Source organism: Dama dama, chromosome 11 (assembly GCF_033118175.1).
Source record: "Dama dama isolate Ldn47 chromosome 11, ASM3311817v1, whole genome shotgun sequence".
Classification (NCBI taxonomy): Eukaryota; Metazoa; Chordata; class Mammalia; order Artiodactyla; family Cervidae; genus Dama; species Dama dama.
In genome coordinates, this window is record NC_083691.1 from 60656480 (window position 1) to 60678214 (window position 21735).

Below are 21735 nucleotides of genomic sequence, written 5' to 3' on the forward strand. Positions count from 1 at the left end.
GACTGTCATATTGAGCGAAGTAAGTCAGACAGAGAAAGACAAATATGTGACATGGTTTCTATGTGGAATCCAAAAATCAGGCTACAAACAAACGTATTTACAAAACAGAAGGAGAGTCAAGGCTGTAGAAAACAAACTAATGGTTACCAGGGAATAAAATGTGGGGAGGAATAAATTGGGAGATTCGTATTGACCAGACACACTACTATATATAAAACAGAAAACTAGTAAGAACCTGCAATACAGCACAGGAAAATTTACTCAAGACTCTGTAATGGCCTGTATGGGAAAGGGATCCTTAAAAAAAGGTGGGTATATGTATAACGGATTCACTTTGCTGTACACTTGAAACTAACACAACACTGTAAATCAACCATACGCCAATAAAAATTTTAAAAAAAAGGAGAAGAAATGTAAGGGGAGAAGTTAAGGGAAAGACATACACATAGTAGAGATCAAAATGTGCCACTAATAAATGACTTATAAAAGTAACTAATGAAAGTAATGCGAATGTCACAAATACTAAAGGTCCAAGAGTATCAGGAGTCTGATAGCCAGTCACCTGCACAAACAAGCTGTTTTTAATCAGCTTAAATTATAAATCTGTTGATTTTTACTGCATATTAGAGCTGTGTTCAAAAACAAAAAAAATTTGTGACTGTAACAGGAATTATTTTTCTTATACTTAGCTAAAGAACAATTTAATTTTATCAAGATTACAAAATAGTACCTGTAAGTCGAGGAATAACTGTTTTGTTGATGACAGTAGACAAGATTTTCTTATCAGAACTATCTTCCTTCTTTGAATCTTCCATACTGCAATCTATAAATTCTTTTATAGATTTGAACCATGGCATCTGTTTTAAACCTATGGAATCAAACTTATAAATAAAATTATCCAAGTTATAAATAAATTATTAAACTTTATCTTTAAATAGTTAACTTTTTCAGTAATTACCAGAGCTTTTCTAAGGATCAAGGGAGAATAATTCCATATTTTAACCCAGTGTATACAGTGGGTTACAGTTTACAGGGTCACAAAGAGTTGGACATGCACATACAGTACTAGACCACCAAGGCTAGACAGGATGACAAGACTAACACATGATGTCTAGACGGTGAGACAGGATATTACATTTCATGCATTTATTCATGTCCAGAAATGCCCCCTGTGTATTCAGGATGTACTAAGTGGCAGGTACTGTTAGGAACAAAATATACATTTATAACAATAGTAGTTAAAATACCCATGAAATTTGCTTTTAAAGATATACTTACAAAATTCACTTCTGGCTCTCCCAAGTCTCCCTAGCACAAATGTGTATTTTGCATGTGGCTTATCTTATTATTAAGCAAACAGCAGATGGCCAATTACTATTTGTTGAATGACTGAATGAACAGATCTTTGCTATATGTGACAGAATACTCAATTCAGCTTGAGTGGTTAACAAATAGGCTGCCTTCCAACCAGCTACCTTAGCGATAAGCTTGGTTCCTAAACTAAGAACACTGCATGGCCCTGAACCTAACAGAAAGTCTAAAGGCATGCATGACTAGGGCAGAGGAAGACTTGCCTTAGTCGAACAAAAGGGATTCACCCTTTGTTAAATCTTTATTTTCAGCTCTCCTCTCTTCCTAGAATTTCATTTTCTCAGTTCTGTTTGCTTAGCCACATGGATGCCCCATCATCATTTCACTGTCTATAGTGTAAAACTTCCTTGAAAACCTTTTCCCTCTTTGAAAAGACACCATTTCTATGAACGGAACTACCATTGTCCTAATAACTTAGAATCCAAACCTTGGGGTCACCATTTTGATGTGTTGTGTTAGGGTTATTTGCAGTAGTTTATTGATTCTTCATAAAATCACTTGTAATCAACCCTTTCTTTCCTCTTTGCTTTGTCACTATCACCCTATGTGAGGAATTCATCTCCTTGGACTTGGGCTACAGCAACTGCCTTTCAGTATATCTTCATCTCTTTCTCTCTACCCTCCAAGTTAGCCTATTGCTCAGAGCTTCCTAAATCATTACCTTCATCATGTAGCTCCTCCCATTACCTACCAAAACAAGTTCCTATCTTTTGATTTAGAATCTATGCAGTCTCTACAAAACTACTATTTCTCCCCATGTACCTTTACAAAACACCTTTCCTTCCTCTCTCTCTTCCTGTTTAAATTCTATATATCCTTTAAATCCTCATTTAAATTCCCCATCTTCATTGTAGCTTTCCTAGTCAAGTATACCCATTATGTCATCTCCAACTTCAGAACTCTTGGTACCTATTTTGAATTTCACTCAGATTGCAAAATTCTTATGGTCTAATACTATCTTTATTGTTTTGAGTGATCTTCAACTTACCACAGAAGATTTTTTTTAAAGTGTTTCCTTTACTGATGTGTTAGCCTTAAAACAGAGTGAGAACCAAGAAATGGTAAATGTAGACTACTACTCCAAAGCATGATTATTAATTCCATCTCTAAAGGTGAGATATTTTATATTACAGTTAACCTGATAACAAGAGGATTTAAGTAACTAAATGTGATTAGGATTATTTTTTTCACATTAAGCTCATATACCTTAAGAGGGTTCCAGTCAATCAACTGAAATCGTATTAGGGGATTTAAAAGCTTCGGAATGCATAAACTAATGAAAGCTTCATAGTAGGAATCAGGAAACTTTTCTCGCCATTGTTGAAATTTCAATAAAATATTCTGGATATTACAAAAATCACTGTGTACATCTTCAAAAATCTTCTTATGATCCTGTAAAAGGTCACCTGTGAAGAAAATGAGTCTCTGTATATTATGCATTTTACATTTGTGATCTTTAAGTTTGATTCCTATAAACATAGTTATGTATAACTTATGTAATCAACTGAGTTGAAAGTTATTCCTTGACATTAACATATAAATTAGTTTTTATTAAAAAAAACACACCTTAGTAACAGCTGATACTAATAAAATCTACCATTTACTAAGCCCTTGCTATATGCGAAAACATTATAAACACATTATCTCATGTCATCATCATAACTATCTTCCCTAAAAGGTAAGTGTTTCTAGCCTATCTGTTTACAGACAAAAAAGCAAACAACAATATCAGATACAGTGAAGTCAAGTAATTCGCTTAATGTCACATAGAATAGATTCCCTCTTTGAAATCATCTATTTGACTGTAAAGTCCACATTCTTTCTGTATGTATTTTACCTTCTTACAATGCTAAAAATGGACTTTACTATAAGTTCAATTCAAATTCAAACTCCGGGAGATTGTGAAGGACAGGAAAGCCTGCCATGCTGCAGTCCATGGGATTGTGAAGAGTTGGACATGACTGAGCGAATGAACAACAAATAGGGACTTCTGTGGTGGTGCAGTGGCTAAGACTCCAAGCTCCCAATGCAGCAGGCCTAGGTTCAATCCCTGGTCAGGGAACTAGATCTCACAAGCCACAACTAAGACCTGGCACAGCCAAATAAATAAATATTTTAAAAAATTGAAAAAAATGATAATATAGAAAGCATGTAGCAGAGAAATGAAGCCAAAAATGTTCATAGCTCATTTATAACAGGAGATGAAAAAGGCTGAAGGGAAAAAAACTATAAAGATGCAGGAATACTCCTCCCACTTCTCCACTTTATCCATTCTTTCAGAGGTACAGACAAGTCTAATAAGGAAAAAAAAGTATTATTTTTTCTGAATTTTCCTAACTATTTTGGATAGCTCAATTAAGGGCAATCATGGCAAAGATTTTCCATCATTTCAGTATTTCAAATTAAGCCACATCAGAAACTTGATAACTGACCGTGGCTTTTTTGGAAGTCAATCATGTCTGCTGAAGACAGTTCATCATCACTAGATGTTCCTTCTTCATGAGTACAATTCCCAGAAAGAACCCTTGCTTGTCTTCTTCGTGCCCTGTATTTTGCAAAAAACCAAAAATAAAATGTGAAAATAATTGCTTTAAAACAAAAAGTAAAAGTCATCATTACTTAACATGCCCAGAAATAAACAATCATACTTTCACACAATTTTATGTTAATATTTTTGACATTTTAGCTTCATTAATCTGAACTGATTCTCCCTCTTACTCTTTTTTTTTTTTCCCCTCTTATTCTTGTTAGATACTCCCATGATTTGGAAAAAGGAGTAGCAATGTATTTAGGACTAGCTTCCAGGTACGAGACAGTCCCAACCTGATAAATACCACTTTACACATTCCTTCTAACTGATCCAAATACACAAGTGTGTCTTTAAACCATGGGGTAGAGGACTGTTTAACTAAATTTTGGTTTTACACCATTCTCACAAGTTAATATGCTGGGTTATAGTTATTTATACTGTATGATTAACTATATTAAAGTATGAAAAATACTTGCTCAGTGATGCTTTAAGTCTTTAGTTACCTTCGAGATTCAACCTCTTCTAAAATCCATTGAGTTTTTTCATCTATAGCCAAGCTATTATTTACTGATGTCTCAGGTGTGCCTGTTAATGAATAAAACTGATTTTATACTGTAAATTCTAAAAAGAAATACAGTGAAACATTTTGAAAACAAAAGTTATATTTTAGGTATGTATACATATTTGTATATATAAACATCCATACATAGACTATGCTTAAATTACATATTTCATTATGCAATGAAATTGCAATGTTAACTCTACCACAATATTAATAGGTATTGAGTTTGCTAATCTAAGAAAATGTACCTTGTCTGGTGAATATAGTTCAGCACTTGAGAACAGTAACAAAAATAAAGTTTCTTTCCCTTGTATTCTTTTTCAGCAGTTTTCACCATTTTTTTTTTTCTGTCCCTATGGTCAAATTCTAGAAACACATTACCAATATGTCAATCATATTATCTCCTATTTTAGCATATACTGTAATTTATGACCAACTAAATGTCATATATTTGAGTCATTTTGATTTCACTTTTATCATCTACTTGATGCTGTGGTCTCATTTCTTTCACTATACCCTGACAGCACCTTAATCAAAGGAAGACATCTCTGCAAATACAAAATCAGTGTGAGAATTAAAGGGCTGCATCCAATTCTTTTATTAATATAATGAGATCTTATAGATGATTCTATACTGAAACCCACCAGAATTTCTTTAACTTCCACAATCAATCTATGGAAAATTTATAAAGTTGGACTTCTGACACAGTCTATATGTTTATGTCAACTCATCTCAAAATAATCATTAAATGGTCATATAAATATTTTCTTTCAAACACTAAGTGATTAGAAGTCATAATTTTTATTTTTTTAGATTTGGACTTAATTTAAGACATTTTAAAGCCAAGATTTTAAAATGGTTTGGGAATTTTAGAAGAGGGTAGGTGAAAGGTCAGTGGGAAAATACACAATAAACATTTTTTATACAGAAATAAAAATATTTTTAACTTTTAGCTACAATTTAGCTTAATGAACAAAAAATCACATTGAACATGAAAAACACTAACATGATAACTGTTGTAAATACGCTGATTCATGTTTTAATTCATCTTGCCTGCGTTTCATAAAGATCATGGCTTGTTTTAAAAGGAGTGCATGCATGGCTGATTCTATTTCTTGGATGTTGATAATCTGAAATACATACATAAGTAACATTTTGTGGGTGGTCATTAAATGATTATAAAAAATAATTATATATAAGCACATTATATGCTCAAATTTCATATAACAGAAACATTTTTAACACTATCACATCTCAATTAAATGAACATTGTGAGGAACAGACACAGCTTCCAATACTTATAATACTAATAAAACTAGAAAATAAACTTATTGTACCAAAACAGCTATAAATATCATAAATAATAAACCTAACTTGGCTGGAGTCAGGAACATGGATAAAAGTGAATAGATAAGAAAGGTTCTTTTTTGAGATAGAAGAGAAGAAGGAAATTATGACTGCAGCTATTTTTCACAGGCCGAGCATGTCAGAATGTAGGGGAACATCTGAAGAAACTGGTAAAATTTGAAAAAAATAGAGGACAGAAGACACCTAAACAGACAAGAAAGCAAGCTGTGAAGCAGAATTTAGTGATTAGTTAAAACTGGCATTCATATTATATATTTCTTGGGCAACAATTTCCCCCACTTCAATCATGTTCCTTAGCTAATGCTATGGATTCAAGCCTTTGACAGTGTAATTCTTCAAGGATGAATGAAGAAGGTCACACTGTAATAAATATTTCAGAAAAGTAGCTACCAAATAGTATTAAGGGTAGCTGACTTAAAACCATAGGGGAGAAACTAATTTGGTAATCTTTTAAAAGTAATAAAGAAAGTAGAGTGTATTTTTAAAGTGATTAGTCTACTTTAAGAAAAGGACAACTCAAGGTCCCAATTTAAGGACTTAGTATGTATAAAACAAAAACAGGAATTATAATGGAAAAGAAAGATTCATAAATCTGATTAACATAAAAATTTAAAAACATCTGATGTCATTGCTAATAGAGAAATGTGTATCAAAACCACAGTGAGGTATCATATCACACTGGTTACAAAGGTCAACAACATAAAGTCTACATATAACAAATATTGGAGAGGCTGTGGAGAAAAGCGAGCCCTCCTACACTGTTGCTGGAAATACAAACTGGTGCAGCTACTATGAAAAACAGTATGGCGGTTCCTTAAAAAACGAGAGTTGCCATATGATCCTGAAATTACACTCTTGGGCACATATCTGGAGAAAACTCTAACTCAAATAGATAGATGCATCCCAATGTTCACAGTAACATTATTTACAAGAGCCAAGACATGGAAGCAACCTAAATGTCCCTGAAAGATGCCTGGATAAGGATGATGTGGTGTATATATGCACACACACACACACACACACACATACAACCCAGCCATAAAAAAGAATAATGCCATTTGCAGCAGCAGGGATACACCTAGAGACAATAATACTAAGTGAAGTAAGTCAGAAAGAGAAAGACAAATATATTATGATATTACTTATCTGTGGAATATAAAATATGATAAAAATGAATCTATCGGGAGGAATAAACCAGGAGTCTGGGATTAGCAGATACAAACTACTATATACAAAATAAGCAACCAGATCCTACTGTACACCACAGGGAACTATATTCAATATCCTGAAATAAACCATAATGGAATAGAATATGAAAAGAACATACATATATATAACTGAATCACTTTGCTATACACCAGGAACTAACACAACATTGTAAATCAACTATACTTCAATTAAAAATTGAAAAGAAAAAATCAAAAAGCACACCTAATATCGAAAAAAGGACTTCCTGGGTAGCACAGCAGTAAGAATCTGCCAGCCAAGTAGGAGATGTGGGTTTGATCCCTGAGTCAAGAAGATCCCCTGGAAAATGAAACGGCAGGCCACTCCAGTATTCTTGCCTGGGAAATCCCATGGACAAAGAAGCCTGGCAGGCTACAGTTCATGGGGTCAAAAAAGAGTCGGACACAACTCAGTGACTAAACAACAACAAATATCAAAAAACCACCTCAACAAAATTAAAAGACAAAACAAATTGGAATTTTTACCTACATCAAATAGGATAAAGCACTAAAATTTTTAAGCAATAGAAAGCTGTTCATCATATACGGGGAAAAAGGGAAAAAACCCACAAAAACAAACCCATTGTATGAACAAGAAGACAGCAGGGCAAAGGACACAAATAATTCACTAGAAGAAAACTATATGTGTTAAGAAAACAAATGACTTGTGAGATCAAAATAAATATGTAAAAACTAAATACACTAGAAACTGATAGAATTTTTCTGAAGGATAATTTAGCAATGTTTCATAAGCCTTAATATATTTAGACACTTTGACTTAGTAATTCAACTTCTAGGACTTTTCTTAAACAGACAGAATTTTTAAAATTTATATTGTTATTTTAGTCAGTTCAGTTCAGTTGCTGAGTCGTGTCTGACTCTTTGACCCCATGGACTGCAGCCTGCCAGGCTTCCCTGTACATCACCACCTCCCGGAGCTTGCTCAAACTCTTGTCCATCGAGTTGGTGAGGCCATACAACCATCTCATCCTCTGTCATCCCCGTCTCCTCCTACCTTCAGTCTTATCCAACATCAGGGTCTTTTCTAATGAGTAAGCTCTTTGCATCAGGTGGTCAAAGCATTGGAGCTTCAGCTTCATCATCAGTCCTTCCAGTGAATATTCAGGACTGATTTCCTCTAGGACTGACTGGTTTGATCTCCTTGCAGTCCAAGGGACTCTCAAGAGTCTTCTCCAATGCAATTAAAAAGCATCAATTCTTTGCCACTCAGTTTTCTTTATGGTCCAACTCTCACATCCATACATGACTACTGGAAAAACCACAGCTTTGACTAGACGGTCCTTTGTCAGCAAAGTAATGTCTCTGCTTTTTGATATGCTGTCTAGTTTGTCATAGCTTTTCTTCCAAGGAGCAAGTGTCTTTTAAATTCATGGCTCTGGTCACCATCTGCAGTGATTTCTAAACCCAGGAAAATAAAGTCTATCACTGTTTCCATTGTTTCCCCATCTATTTGCCATGAAGTGATAGGACCAGATACCATGATCTTCATATTTTGAATGTTGAGTTTTAAGCCAGATTTTTCACTCTCCTTTCACTTTCATCAAGAGGCTATTTAGTTCCTCTTTCTGCCATAAGGGTAATATCATCTGCGTATCTGAGGTTATTGATATTTCTCCCAGCAATCTTGATTCCAGCTTGTACTTCTTCCAGCCTGGCATTTTGCATGATATACTCTACATATAAGTTAAATAAACAGGGTGATAATACACAACCTTGATGTACTCCTTTCCCAATTTGGAACCAGTCTGTTGTTCCATGTTCAGTTCTAATTGTTGCTCCTTGACCTGCATACAGATTTCTCAGGAGGCAGGTATGGTGGTCTGGTATTCCCATCTCTTGAAGAATTTTCCACAGTATGCTGTGATCCACATGGTCAAAGGCTTTAGTGTAGACAATGAAGCACAGGTAGATGTTTTTCTGGAACTCTCTTGCTTTTTCTATGACCCAGTGGATGTTGGCAATTTGATCTCTGGTTCCTCTGCCTTTTCTAAATCCAGCTTGAACATCTGGAAGTTCACGGTTCATGTATTGCTGAAGCCTGGTTTGGAGAATTTTGAGCATTACTTTGCTAATGTGTGAGATGAGTGCAATTGTGCGGTAGTTTGAGCATTCTTTGGCACTGCCTTTCTTTGGGATTGGCATGAAAACTGACCTTTTCCAGTCCTGTGCCCATACTGAGTTTTCCAGATTTGCTGGCATATTGAGTGCAACAGTTTCACAGCATCATCTTTCAGGATTTGAAATAGCTTAGCTGGAATTCCATCACCTCCACTAGCTTTGTTCATAGTGATGCTTCCTAAGGCCCACTTGACTTCTCATTCCAGGATGTCTGGCTCTGGGTGAGTGATCACACCACTGTGGTTATCTGGATCATTAAGATCTTTTTCTGTATAGTTCTTCTGTGTATTCTTGCCACCTCTTCTTAATATCTTCTGCTTCTGTTAGGTCCATATCGTTTCTGCCCTTTATTGAGCCCATCTTTGCATGAAATGTTCCTTTGGTATCTCTAATTTTCTTGAATCGATTTCTAGTCTTTCTCATTCTATTGTTTTCCTCTATTTCTTTGCACTGATCACTGAAGAAGGCTTTCTTATCTCTCCTTGCTATTCTTTGAAACTCTGCATTCAGATGGGTATATCTTTCCTTTTCTCCTTTGCCTTTAGTTTCTCTTCTTTTCTCAGCTATTTGTAAGGCCTCTTCAGACAACCATTTTGCCTTTTCGCATTTCTTTTTCCTGGGGATGGTCTTGATCACTGCCTCCTGTACAATGTCACAAACCTCTGTCCATACTTCTTCTATTTGCATGTAAATATTGCTATTTACATGCTGCAAAACGATTACAAAAAACACCTAACTGTCCAATATTAAGGGAATACTTAATATTCCAGTATGTCAAAAATAGGTAGGAAGAATCCTAGATGAAGTACCTAGTTACGGGATTTAAACTAAAAAAAAAAAAAAAAAAAATCACATGGTAAGCGAATTTCTCTATAAAAAGGAAATGATTCAATATTTATAGACACATACCTTTTCATTAAGACAGTCAATTAAATTTTCCACATAAACTTTCATGCTTTTATAGAATTTAAAACTTAGAGCTTGATTTGATGAATTCTCTAGGTTCTGGATGGTACTCTTTGAGCTCTTGATATCTTGTATGTATTTTTCATATTCTCTTAGATGTGAGCGGTGAGTATCCTGTAGTAATGTTAATCTAAATAAATAGAAAATAAACATAAAAATTGCTTTATATTACAAATTTATTTCTATTATAGTAAGTAGCAGTCTAATGAAAATTTTTTCAGAGCTACCTTATAAAGACCACCAAGGAAACTGACAATCATACAAACCTGGGTTTATAAGATGTGTGGAGCAAAGGAAAATTCCACAATAAGAAAGGCTTCAAAGGGAAAGGCAGCATAGGACACGAAGAGATTTTTAGGTGCTACAGCTAATCTCAGGGTAGTCTTAGAGGAGAAATTAGTGTGGATTGATCAGAATATGTAAACTAGGTGACCTTCTAGAAAAATCGTGCAAAGTCTCTTCAGTCATATCCAACTCTGTGACCCTATGGACTGTAGCCCGCCAGGCTCCTCTGTCCATGAGATTCTCCAGGCAACAGTACTGGAGTGGGATGCCATGCCCTCCTCCATATGTGTACTTACTTTATATAGGCAGTAACTGTCTTTCTTTTGCAATGTTTCAAAGGGTGGGGTATGTGCAGGGTCTGAGGTGGTCCAGTCTTCCAATCTTGATGAGCATCTCTTGACCTTTAAGGTTTCACTGCCTTCCATTTTTCTTCAAGCTGTTGTTCGGGACATTGCTCTTTTTTCACACTTTGGGTCTCCTGCTTTGAAGAGATATAAGGGAGCTACACACAACCTAGTCTTGATTAGACAAGGCTATGTGAGTGCAGGATCTTAGTTGGTCCAGTCTTCTAATCTTGATAAGCTTCTCTGGACCTTTAATCTTGCCTTGGGTGGTTTCACTGCTGTTCCTCCTTTGTTTAGCAACTGTTCTGCCATTTGGAACTGAGAGAAGGTCATGGAAGCTAGAGTCTAGCCTATAATAAATGAGGGACAAAAAAAAAAAAAGGCCTCAATACCTAGGAACTCCACAGGGCCCTACTAGGCTCAACACCTCCTTTTCTTTGATACTCCTCCATCTTGAGGACCACTGAATTCTTTCCATTTCTCTTCAAGCTGCTGCTCAGGACACTGCTCTTTTTCACACTTTCAGGAGCATCGGGTCTCCTGCTTTGAAGAGATGTAAGGGAGCTTCCAGGCAAGGTGGAGACCTTGTCCCATTTCAGGTGAGTTTTCCAGCACAGCTTCATAAGTGATGTCTTAATAATGTCCTTGTTGTTATTGTTGTTCAGTCGCTCAGTCGTGTCCAACTCTTTGCGACTCCATGGACTGCAGCACTCCAGACTTCCCTGGCCTTCACCATCTCCTGGAGCTTGTTCAAACTCACGTCTATTGAACTGGTGATGCCATCCAACCATCTTATCCTCTGTCGTCCCCTTCTCCTGCCTTCAATCTTGCCCAGCATCAGGGTCTTTTCCAATGATTTGGATCTTTGCCTCAGGTAGCCAAAGTATTGCAGCTTCAGCTTCAACATCAGACCTTCCAATGAATATTCAGGATTGATTTCCTTTAGGATTGATTGGTTTGATCTCCGTGCAGTCAAAAGAACTCTCAAGAGTCTTCTCCAACATCACAGTTCAAAAGCAATCAATTCTTCAGTGCTCAGCCTTCTCTATGGTCCAACTCCCACATCCACACATGACTACTGGAGAAACCATAGCTTTGACTAGATGGACCTTGGTTGGCAAAGTAATGTCTCTGCTTTTTAATATGCTGTCTAGATTGGTCATAGCTTTTCTTCCAAGGTGCAAATGTCTTTTATTTTCATGGCTGCAGTCACCATCTGCAGTGATTTTGGAGCCCAAGAAAATAAAGTCTCTCACTGTTTCCACTGTTTCCCCATCTATTTGCCATGAAGAGATGGGACCGGATGCCATGATCTTCATTTTTTGAATGTTGAGATTTTTCACTTTCCTCTTTCACTTTCATCAAGAGGCTCTTTAGTTCCTCTTCACTTTCTGCCATAAGGGTGGTGTCATTTGCCTATCAGAAGTTACTGATATTTCTCCCGGCAATTCTGATTCCAGCTTGTGTTTCATCCAGTACAGCATTTTGCATGATGTGCTCTGCATATAAGTTAAATAAACAGGGTGACAGTATACAGCCTTGATGTACTCCTTTCCCAATTCAGAACCAGTCTGTTGTTCCATGTCCAGTTCTAACTGTTGCTTCTTCACTTGCATACAGATTTCTCAGGAAGCAGGTCAGGTGGTCTGGTAATCCCATCTCTTAAAGAATTTTCAAGTTTGTTGTGATCCATACAGTCAAAGGCTTTATTGTAGTCAATGAAGCAGAAGTAGATGTTTTTCTGGAACTCTCTTGCTTTTTCTATGACCCAGTGGATGTTGGCAATTTGATCTCTGGTTCCTCTGCCTTTTCTAAATTCAGCTTGAACATTTGGGAGTTCTCAGTTCATGTACTGTTGAAGCCTCAATTGGAGATATTGACCATTACTTTGATAGCATGTGAGATGAGTGCAATTTGGTGGTAGTTTGAACATTCAACCTTAATCATATCCTTAAGAAGGGTTTTTGTCATTTCTGATGCTTCAGTGGTCTTATATTTGAAACATAAGAGTTCATGTGGAATTACTGTTAGATCAGTCTGTGGTCTTCCTTAGAATATAGGTATCTGTTACTTAGTGTCAGTCACTCAGTTGTGTCCAACTCTTTGGGACCCATGGACTGTGGCCTCTGTCCATGGAATTCTCTAGGCAAGAATACTGGAGTGGGTAGCCACTGCCTTCTCCAGGGGATCTTCCCAACCCAGGAGCTGGTATTAAAGCCATTTGAGCATGCTATGATTTGGTATGAATTTTTTGTTTTGTGACCTATTTTGAAACTGTGAGTACATTAGAATTAGAGAATTAACTACCAATGAAATAAATTCATAGTATTTGGACCTGAATCAAACAATTAAAAAAATTAAACTTTTGCTAATCTCCTTATGGGCTTCCCTGGTGGCTCAGTGGTACAGAACCCGCCTGCCAATACAGGAGATGCAGGTTTGATCTCCAGGCAAGATCCCCTGGAGATGGAAATGGCAGTGCATTCCAGTATTCTTGCCTTGCAAATCCCATGGACAGAGAAGCCTGGCACATCAGGCTTAGCTGCCCTATGACATGTGTAATCTTCCCAGACCAGGGATTGAATCTGTGTCCCTTACATTGGCAAGGTGTACTCTTAACCACTGGACCACCTGGGAACTCCAAGAGATAACTATTAATAGCAATAGATAATGGTTAGCTATGCTTTAGAAATGTATTTGTACCAAGAACCTTAAAAACCACTGGACCACCTGAGAACTCCAAGAGATAACTATTAATAGCAATAGATAATGGTTAGCTATGCTGTAGAAATGTATTTGTACCGAGAACCTTAAAAATATAACCTTTTAACTTTATATTTTTTATAAAAATATAACTTTTGTTGCAGTTAACTTTCCCTGGAAATTTATGTTAAGAAATAATATTACAGTTTAAATAACTTATAGGAACAAAATGTTCATTATCTGTAGCATTATTTATAATAGACACATTTAGAAACCAAAACGTCTAACATAGAAATGCAATATACCAACTATATGGATAAACAAAACATCACTATATGCTTATAATTTTTTACTGTAGTAAAAAGCACGTAACTTACAATCTTAACCATTTTAAAGTACATTACAGTAGTATTAACTATAGGCACACTGCTGTATAACAGATCTTTAGAACTTTTTCATCTTGCAGAACTGAAACTCTATACTCATTGATCAACAACTTTCCATTCGACTCCCCTCCACATGGGGCAACCACCATTCTACTTTTAGTTTCTAAGAGTCTGACTACTTTGCTTGTGTGCTTAGTTGCTGAGTCCTGTCTGACTCTTTGTGAACCCACTGACTATAGCCCGCCAGGCTCCCATGTCCATGGAATTTTCTAGGCAAGAATACTTGAGTGGGTTTCCTACTCTAGGAGATCTTCCTGACCCAGGGATTGAACTGGGGTCTCTTGCACCTCCTGAACTGGCAAGTGGATTCTTCACCACTGCAACACATCATACAGAGCTTCCCAAGTGGCTCAAGTAGTAACAAATCCACCTGCCAATGAAGGAACTGTGGGTTCAGTCCTTGGGTTGAGAAGATCCCCTAGAGTGAGGTTATGTTCTGTAATTCTCTAATGATTAGTGATGTTGAGCATCTCTTCATGTTCCTTCACCACTTGTATGTCTTCGAGAAGGTTTATTCCAATCCTTTGACCATCTTTCTGCTGGGTAGTTTGTTGTTGAATTATATGAGCTACTTATATATTTTGGGTATTAACCACTTATCATATATACGGTTTGCAAATATCTTCTGTTATTCTGTTGGCTGCCTTTTCACTCTGTTTATTATTTCCATGCTGTGCAGAAACTAGTTTCATATAGTTCCAACTGTCTATTTTTGCTTTTATTGCTTGTGATTTTTCTTTCTTGGGTCCTTTGAGATTCCATATATATTGGCATTGGAGAAGACTCTTGAGAGTCCCTAGGACTGCAAGGAGATCCAACCAGTCCATCCTAAAGAAAATCAGTCCTGAATACTCACTGGAAGGACTGATGCTGAAGCTGAAACTCCAATACTCTGGCCACCTCATGCAAAGAACCAACTCACAGGAAAAGACCCTGATGCTGGGAAAGACTGAAGGCAGGAGGAGAAGGGGACAACAGAGGATGAGATGGTTGGATGGCATCACAGACTCAATGGACATGAATTTGAGTAGGCTCTGGGAGTTGGTAATGGACAGGGAAGCCTGGAGTGCTGCAGACCATGGGGTCGCAAAAAGTCAGACACGACTGAGCAGCTGAACTGAACTGAATGTATTTTTAGGATTTTTTTCCCTATTTCTGCAAAAAATGCCATTGGGATTTTGATAGAGAATGCATAACATTTATAGATTGCTTTGGGTAATATGGACATTTTAACTATATTAAATTTTCTAAACCATGATCACGGATACCTTTCCATTAATTTATGTCTTCAATTTCTTTCAGCAATATTTTGTAATTTCTGGTGTATAAAACTTTCACCCCTTGACTAATTCCTAAGTTATATTCTTTTTGATGCTATTGTAAATGTTTTCTAAATATATATTTTTGGACTTTTCATTGTTAGTGCACATAAACAATTGATTTTCATCCTGCAATTTTGCTAGATTTATTAGCTCTAACAAGGTTTGTGTTTGTTTGTTTGCGTTAAAAGCAGTCTTCAGGTTTTCCCATGTGTAAGATCATGTCAACTGTGAACAGAGATTATTTTACTTCTTGCTTTCCTATTTTGATGTCTTTTTATTTTTTTCATTTTTATTCTCACCTGAATTCTCTGGCTAGGGCTTTCAATACTTTGTTGAATACAACAGACAAGAATAGGCATCCTTGCCTTGCTCCTGACTCTACAGGGAAAGCCTTCAGTTTTCCACAACTAAATGTGATATTAGCTGTCCATTACTCCTATATGGTCTTTATTATGTTGAAGTAACAATTTCTCACAAAAGCATGCTTAACATCATCAAAGGCTTTTCCTGTACCAGCTGAAATGATCGTGTGGTTTTCACCATTCATTCTGTTTATATAGTGTATCACACTGATTTTCTTACGAAACACCCTAATAATTCCAGGAATAAATCTCACTTGGTCATGGCGTATAATCCTTTTAACTTACATTTGCAAGTATTTTATTGCGGATTTTTACATCAAAACTCATCAAGGATACTGGTTTACTAATTTCCTTTTCTTACGCTATCTTTGGGATTTTTGGGATCAGGGTAATGCTGACCCCAGAGAATGAGCTTGGGAATGTTAACTCCTCTTCAGTTTTTTGGAAGAGTTTGAGAAGGAATGGTGTTAATTCATTATTAAATGTTTGGTAGAATTAGGCAGTGAGGCCATCTCACACATATATATGTATATAACTGCTATACTGTCCCAATGAATTGATCTTTTTATATTATACAATGGCTTTCATAGTCTCTTGCAGTTTTTAACTTAAAATCCTTTTCTCTAAGTAATGCCACACCTGCTCTCTTTTGTTTACTGTTTGCATGGAATCTTTTTGCAAGACTTTCACTTTCATTCCATATACATCCTTAAGTCTAAGTGAGACTCTTGCAGATGGTATACAGTTGTATCTTGCTTTTTTTTTTTTTTGGCTTGGGTGGCTTTTGGGATATTAATTTCCTGACCAAGGACTGAACCTGGGCCCTAACCACTAGACTGCCAGGGAATTATTGGATCTTGCTTTTCTTTTCAACCCATTCAGCCACTGTACATCTTTTGATTCTAGAATTTAATCCATTTATATTTAAAGTAATTACTGATATGGAAGGACTTATGATTACCATTTTAAAATTGCTTTTTGTCTTATAGTTATTTTGTCCCTCTTCCTCTCTTGTTGCCTTGGGCTTTGTTATTTTATTTTTTTAGGGATATGTTCTGGGTCATTTTCATTTTCCACTGCATATCTTCTACAGGTATTTCTTTTATGTTTACCATGGGGTTTACAAAAAATATTGCAATTCCAGTAATCTCTTTTAAACTGGAAACATCTTAACTTCAATCTCATATGAAAACTCTATTCCTTTACATCTCCCCTGCCACCTCTTGTTATTGATACCACAAATTACATCAAAATTCTTGTATGTATTAACATAATATCATAATTATTTTTGTATTTTTACCTTTTAAATTCAATTTCTGAATTAAAAGTGATTGTCATACCACTCTTACAGTATTACAGGATTCTGCACTTACACATACATTTACCTTTACCAGAGAACTCTGTATTTTTATATGCCTCATGCTACTGTAAAGTGTCCTTTCATTCAACTTGAAGGATATCTTTCATCAGTTTTTGTAAGGCAGGTCTAGTGGTGATGAACTCCCTCAGCTTTGTTTATCTGAGGTCTTTATTTCTCCTTCATGAAGGATAGTTTTGCTAGATACAGTAATCTCTGTTGGCAGTTTCCTTCTTTCAGTGCTTTGAATATATCTTCCTACTCTCTTCTGGCCTGTTAACAGAGAAGACCTTTGTTGAGACGCCTCCTGGTAATGTTATGGGACTCTCTTGGACATGACAAGGTCCTTTTGTTTTGTCACTTAATTCTTTCTTTGTATCTAGAAAGTCTGTCTCAGTGTAAGCCTCCTTGGGTTAATCCTTGTTGGATTCCTATCTTTAGCTTTTGAAATTGAATGCCCATTTCCTTCTTCAGGCTGGTAAGTCTTTGGGCATTATATCTTCAGATAAACTCTCTGTCCCATTCTGCTACTCTTCTCCTTCTTGGATTCCCATAAAGTATATGATATTCTGCTTGATAGCATCATGTAAATCCCTTATTTTTTTTTTTCACTTTTCTTCATTCTTTTTTCCTTTTTGTTACTCTAACTTGGTAATTTCAAATGACTATTCTTTGAGGTCATCACTTGTTTCTTCTGCTTGATAAGAGTCTGCTTTGGATCCCCTTTAGTAAATTTTTCAGTTCAGTTATTGTATTTTCAACTCCAGAACCTCTGGTTCTTTTACAGTTTCCATCTCTGTTGTTATTCCAACCTTGTTCATGTGTCATCTCCCTGATTTCTTTAGTTGTCTGTGTTCTCTTATGGCACATTAAGCTTCTTTAAGAGGATCATTCTGAATTCTCTGTCAGGTAATTCATAGGCCTGTTTCTTTTGGTTGTGGAAATTAATTTTGGTCCTCTTACTGGGCCAGGTTTCCTTGCTTCTTCACATGTCTGGTTATCTTTATGTTGTACTTTTTGTATTTGAAAAATGCATGTAAGGGCAGTTTCTCCCCTTTTTGAAGCTGTATCCCTTAAGTGCATTTCAATTAGCCTGGATAAAGATTCCCAGTGGTAGTAGGGGAAGACTGTCTTCTCAAACCTTTCAGGGAGGATGATTCTCCTCAGGGTTTCTAGAGCTTTCCCAATTAGAGACATTTGTGGGTTTTCCAGGATTTTATGGTCTCTTGGTCCCCCTGGTGTTTGTAGTACTGAAAGCTTTCTGGCTCTGCAACAGGCTGCTTAGTTCATTCTTGTCCTTTGTGGCCCTCAGGCATCTAATGTATGATGGTTCTCCAACAGTGCTCTGAGACAGACAAGAGAGAGACAGAGACAAGTCCTTTGGGCAGTACCTCTAGAATATAGAATATATGTTCCGCTCTTTCCCTTCCAAAGGAAAAGCTAGGAGTCAGGTTTTTTTCTCTTCATTGAAAGCAGTGCTGGCTTGCTAGAGTGGCTAGATGCAGTTGGAATGAAATGGCTTTTCTTACCCATTACAATGTGGCTAATCTGGGCTTTGAGCTTCCCTGGGATACTACAACTTCCTGATTTCTGGGGTACTCATAAATGCTTTTTGGATGGTATGCTGTTGTTCAGTTGATATCTCTGTGGGGCAACGAGGTCTGGGGCTTCTAATTCTGCCATCTTGCTGCCATAAATTCCAGCATACTATTTTTAAAAATTAAGGGCTTTTTAACAATGTAGATAAATGCAGATTAAAAATAGTAAGTTAAAAAAAGCAGGATTTGATATTACTTATTGATTTTAACTACATGATATATCTATTATAAACACTGAAAGACATATACAAAAAAGGATCAGTTATGTTAGTGTAGTAACACAGGTGATGCTAATTTTTCCTATAACTTTAATATTATCATTTAATAATTAATAAAATATATATTTATATTTATGGCTGTGTCAGGTCTTAGCTGTGGCTTGCAGGCTCAGTAGTTGCCCTGCATGTGGGATCTTAGTTCCCTGACCAGGGACTGAACCCAAGTCCCCTGTACTGCAAGGCAGATTTTTAACCACTGGACCACCAAGGGACGTCTCAATTAAAAATATTATAGTGCTAATTTTTTCACTACTAAATGTCTATAACAACTGTAAATTTTAAAATTAATATTACTTACCTAGTATTTAGTTGCTTCTTTATAATTTCTAAACTTACTGGTGGAAATGAAATGGAAGCATCAAACTTCTTCACTGTTTGAGATTCACGGCCATAAGAAAGATCTATGTCTTGTCCCTAAAAATAATATGAAAATTTGTGTTGTTTTCAACATTCATTAGTCCTCCAAATATTAATACCATTAAAGCAGACTGGATACACTAAGGTCTCACCAGCTTAAAATTCCATGCCTCTGACATTTTTTATGGTTGTAATAAAATGTTTTTAAAATTATTACACAGTTTTAAATTTTAGAACTTTAAACTTACATCAAGAGGCAAATTACAAAATCTCATTTTCCATAAAAGCTTGGTTTTCAGTGTTTTTAAAGTTAGTTCTATTTGTGATCTAATATACTCTCAAAAAAACAAATACCAGAGGCTTCAATCAAGATGGTAGAATAGAAATATAGGTAAAATGAAGACACAGAAGAATGACTCTAAATTAAAAGATCAAGAGAATTGCCTTAAAAGAACAATCACTGAAACAGACCTCTCCAGTCTAATGAACACTGATTTCAAAAAGGAGATAATGAAAATACTGAAGGAATTAAGAAAGGAATTAGGAAAGTCTGTATTTCAATTGAAATACAGACTACTCCAAAAAGAAACTAGAAAGAGGAACCGAGAAAAATTAGAAAACTCACTTGCCGAGATGAAAGGTGAGCTAAAGGCAATATAAATAGAAAATGAATAATGCAGAACATATAAGTGTTCTGGAAGATGGAATAATGGAAATCACCCAATCAGAGCAACAGACAGAAAACCAAATGAAGAAAATGAAAGCAATGTGAGAATTATGGGATAATATAAAGAATGCCAATCTATGTATAACTGGAAAAGGGAAGAAATGGAAGAGGGGATAGAAAATGCATTTCAAGAAATTATGGCTGAAAACTTACCAAACTTAAACAAGGAAACAGATATCTAGGTATAGGAAGCACAGCAGTCACTTCAGTCATGTCCGACTCTTTGGAACCCCACAAAATGTAGCCTGCCAGGCTCCTCTGTCCATGGAATTCTCCAGGCAAGAACACTGGAGTGGGTCACCATGTCTTCCTCCAGGGAATCTTCCTAACCCAGGGATCAAACCTGCATCTCCTGCACTGCAGACAGATTCTTTACCCACTGAGCCACCTGGGAAGCCCATAAGAAGCACATGGTCTCAAACAAGATGAACTCAAGCAGACATACACCAAGACATATTATCATTAAAGTGGCAAGAGTTAAAGATAAAGATAGGATTCTAAAGGCTGCATGAGAAAAACAAAGAGCTAATTACAAGGGAACCCTCATAAGGCTATTAACTGATTTCTCTATAGAAAACGTTGCAGGCTAGAAGGGAGTGGCAAAATATATTCAAAATCCAGAAAGGAAAAAAATACGCAACCTAGCATACTCTACACATCAAGATTATCATTGAGAATAGGAGAAAGAGAGAGAATTTCTCAGAAGAGAAAAAGCTAAAAGAATAACAGCAATATTAATATATCCTAGCAAAGAAGCAATAATCTATAGAGAAGAGAAAAACAAGAAAATCCAAAATGGAAAGGAAATCACTTAAATGAGCCAGTATACATATTAAATTAAATTTCACAAAAACATTTTTTTATGAAAGCAATGATAAACAAAATGAACAGCAAAAACATAAACATGAAGATGTAAAAGAGGACATCAAAATCATAAAATGCTAAGTTGGAAAGTAAAAATATGTAGATTTTTAAATTTTAGAATGTGTTTGAGGACATATGACTATCAGCCTAAAGGAAGTAGATATAGCAATGGGTTAATATACTTGAAAACAGTGTGGGTAACCACAAGTTGGGCTTCCCTTGTAGCTCAGCTGGTAAAGAATCCGCCTACAATGCGGGAGACCTTGGTTCAATCCCTGGGTTGGGAAGATCCCTTGGAAAAGGGAAAGGCTATCCACTCCAGTATTCTGGCCTGGAGAATCCCATGGACTGTATAGTCCATGGGGTCACAAAGAGTCGGACATGACTGAGTGTGAAACCACAAATTTAAAACATACAGTCAGTTCAGTCAGCTTAGTTGCTCAGTCGTGTCCGACTCTGCGACCCCATGAATCGCAGCACGCCAGGCCTCCTTGTCCATCACCAACTCCCAGAGTTTACTCAAACCCATGTCCATCGAGTTGGTGATGCCATCCAACCATCTCATCCTCTGTCGTCCTCTTCTCCTCCTGCCCCCAATCCCTCCCAGCATCAGGGTCTTTTCTAATGAGTCAACTCTTCGCATGAGGTGGCCAAAGTACTGGAGTTTCAGCTTCAGCATCAGTCCTTCCAATGAACACCCAGGACTGATCTGCTTTAGGATGGACTGGTTGGATCTCCTTGCTGTCCAAGGGACTCTCAAGAGTCTTCTCCAACACCATAGTTCAAAAGCATCAATTCTTTGGCACTCAGCTTTCTTCACAGTCCAACTCTCACATCCATACATGATCACTGGAAAAACCATAGCCTAGACCAGATGGACCTTTGTTGACAAAGTAATGTCTCTGCTTTTTAATATGCTATCTAGGTTGG

The 21735-nt window shown here is 36.4% G+C and overlaps 1 protein-coding gene across 7 annotated transcripts in view; it reads right to left on the reverse strand.

The window, feature by feature from the left end:
• GCFC2 (GC-rich sequence DNA-binding factor 2) overlaps nt 1–21735 on the reverse strand; it is an 81081-nt gene that overhangs the window by 28317 nt on the left and 31029 nt on the right. For all 7 annotated transcript variants that reach the window (XR_009694750.1, XR_009694753.1, XR_009694752.1 and 4 more), the window contains 7 exons: nt 19156–19271; nt 10106–10292; nt 5470–5593; nt 4405–4486; nt 3804–3916; nt 2578–2777; nt 731–881 (listed from right to left, as the gene is read on the reverse strand). Coding sequence is in view for 2 of the 7 variants with exons in the window: in XM_061155372.1 (XP_061011355.1) it covers nt 731–881; nt 2578–2777; nt 3804–3916; nt 4405–4486; nt 5470–5593; nt 10106–10292; nt 19156–19271 (973 nt within the window). In the remaining 5 variants the exon portion in view is untranslated. The remainder of the gene's footprint in view (nt 1–730; nt 882–2577; nt 2778–3803; nt 3917–4404; nt 4487–5469; nt 5594–10105; nt 10293–19155; nt 19272–21735) is intronic.